The sequence below is a fragment of the Galeopterus variegatus genome, unplaced genomic scaffold (assembly GCF_000696425.1).
Source record: "Galeopterus variegatus unplaced genomic scaffold, G_variegatus-3.0.2 Scaffold10000, whole genome shotgun sequence".
NCBI lineage: Eukaryota > Metazoa > Chordata > Mammalia > Dermoptera > Cynocephalidae > Galeopterus > Galeopterus variegatus.
The window spans coordinates 52386-53660 of record NW_007736111.1 but is presented as its reverse complement, the minus strand read 5'-3'; the positions used below and the strand labels follow the sequence as shown (position 1 = coordinate 53660).

The 1275-nt window shown below is 37.0% G+C and overlaps 1 protein-coding gene across 1 annotated transcript in view; it reads left to right on the top strand.

The window, feature by feature from the left end:
* LOC103609726 (collagen alpha-2(V) chain) overlaps window positions 1–1275 on the top strand; it is a gene marked incomplete at its 5' end in the record, with an annotated part of 41147 nt that overhangs the window by 14220 nt on the left and 25652 nt on the right. Inside the window, one exon of the mRNA XM_008594017.1 lies at window positions 273–326. Coding sequence (XP_008592239.1) covers window positions 273–326 — 54 coding nt within the window. The remainder of the gene's footprint in view (window positions 1–272; window positions 327–1275) is intronic.

Below are 1275 nucleotides of genomic sequence, written 5' to 3'. Positions count from 1 at the left end.
TTTTTTTTTTTCAGTTTATTTATTTAGATTTTCTACTGATAATGATTTCCTGATCATGCTTTTACTTCTAACATTCTGAGTCACAAATCATTTATTTATTTATTCTTCTAATAAATATTTATTGAGAAATTGGGCAGTGCCAGGCACTGCTCTAGGCTCAAACGGATACAGCTATGAACATAACACCTAAGCCTCTGCCCTCGTGCAGGTTCCATGACAGATTGGGGAAGAGGAAATTAAATGAGTAAATGGCATTTTGTGTGTTTTCCCAGGGTGGCGTAGGAGAGAAAGGTGCAGAAGGCACAGCTGGAAACGATGGAGCGAGAGTAAGTGAAAATGGTGCTTTCCTAGCCCAGCTAGGAACCAATGTTTTCATCATCACCTGAATTTGCCTGAACTTTACATGATAAAGTTGATCATGTTTCCTCAGTAGTCAGGATTTGGAGAATGATGACTCTTGAGAGTTGATGTTGATTGATTAACTGTGAATATTCATTTTGCTTACCCTGAATTGGAGCAAGCCGAAAAGTAAAGTCATTGTTGAAAGAATGAAATAAAACATATTTATTGTGCCTATGAGATAGGTGCTTTAAAGGGTGGAGTCCTCTTTGTCTTTTATTTTATATGCAATGTTTATTTCTGTTAAAATTGTGATCTACTGATCTGGCCTAGACCTCATTTCAGCACAGGCAAGTAGAGCTTTGTAGAGTCGCCAAAGTTATGATAAGTGTTTCTCAATTTTCTGGATTTTAGGGGTGAGAAAATTATTGCACAGGGAATCATCATTGATGCTTTTATCAATAAAGAGACTAAAACAGTAGAATGCCAAAGGATGGTTGATCCCAAATCATTTTTTAATGTCATACTGGAAATTAACATTTAATAAGCTTTAAGTCTTCAAAATTAGAATGCATTTGTGATCCCAAAGACAATCAGACTAGAAGGACAATATATTTTCAGACATGAATGATTTCCTCATGTAAGAGTGGCTAGTCACAGGGGCTCAAACATCAGAAACAGCATTTCTGGAATAGTTTCTGATAATCAATGAATAATTTCTTTTTCTCTATGACATGGTTTGCTGTTAGTTGTTATGTTGTGCCCTGGCAAATAGCAGTTGTATGAAAAAGAGATCATGTTGAGCCACTGTTTGTTTCTGCACATTGAGCCATTGTTAATACATTGGTTATATTAGCTTTTGATTAAGAAAATGAAGTGAGGGCCGGCCCGTGGCTCACTCGGTAGAGTGCGGTGCTGATAACACCAAGGCCACGG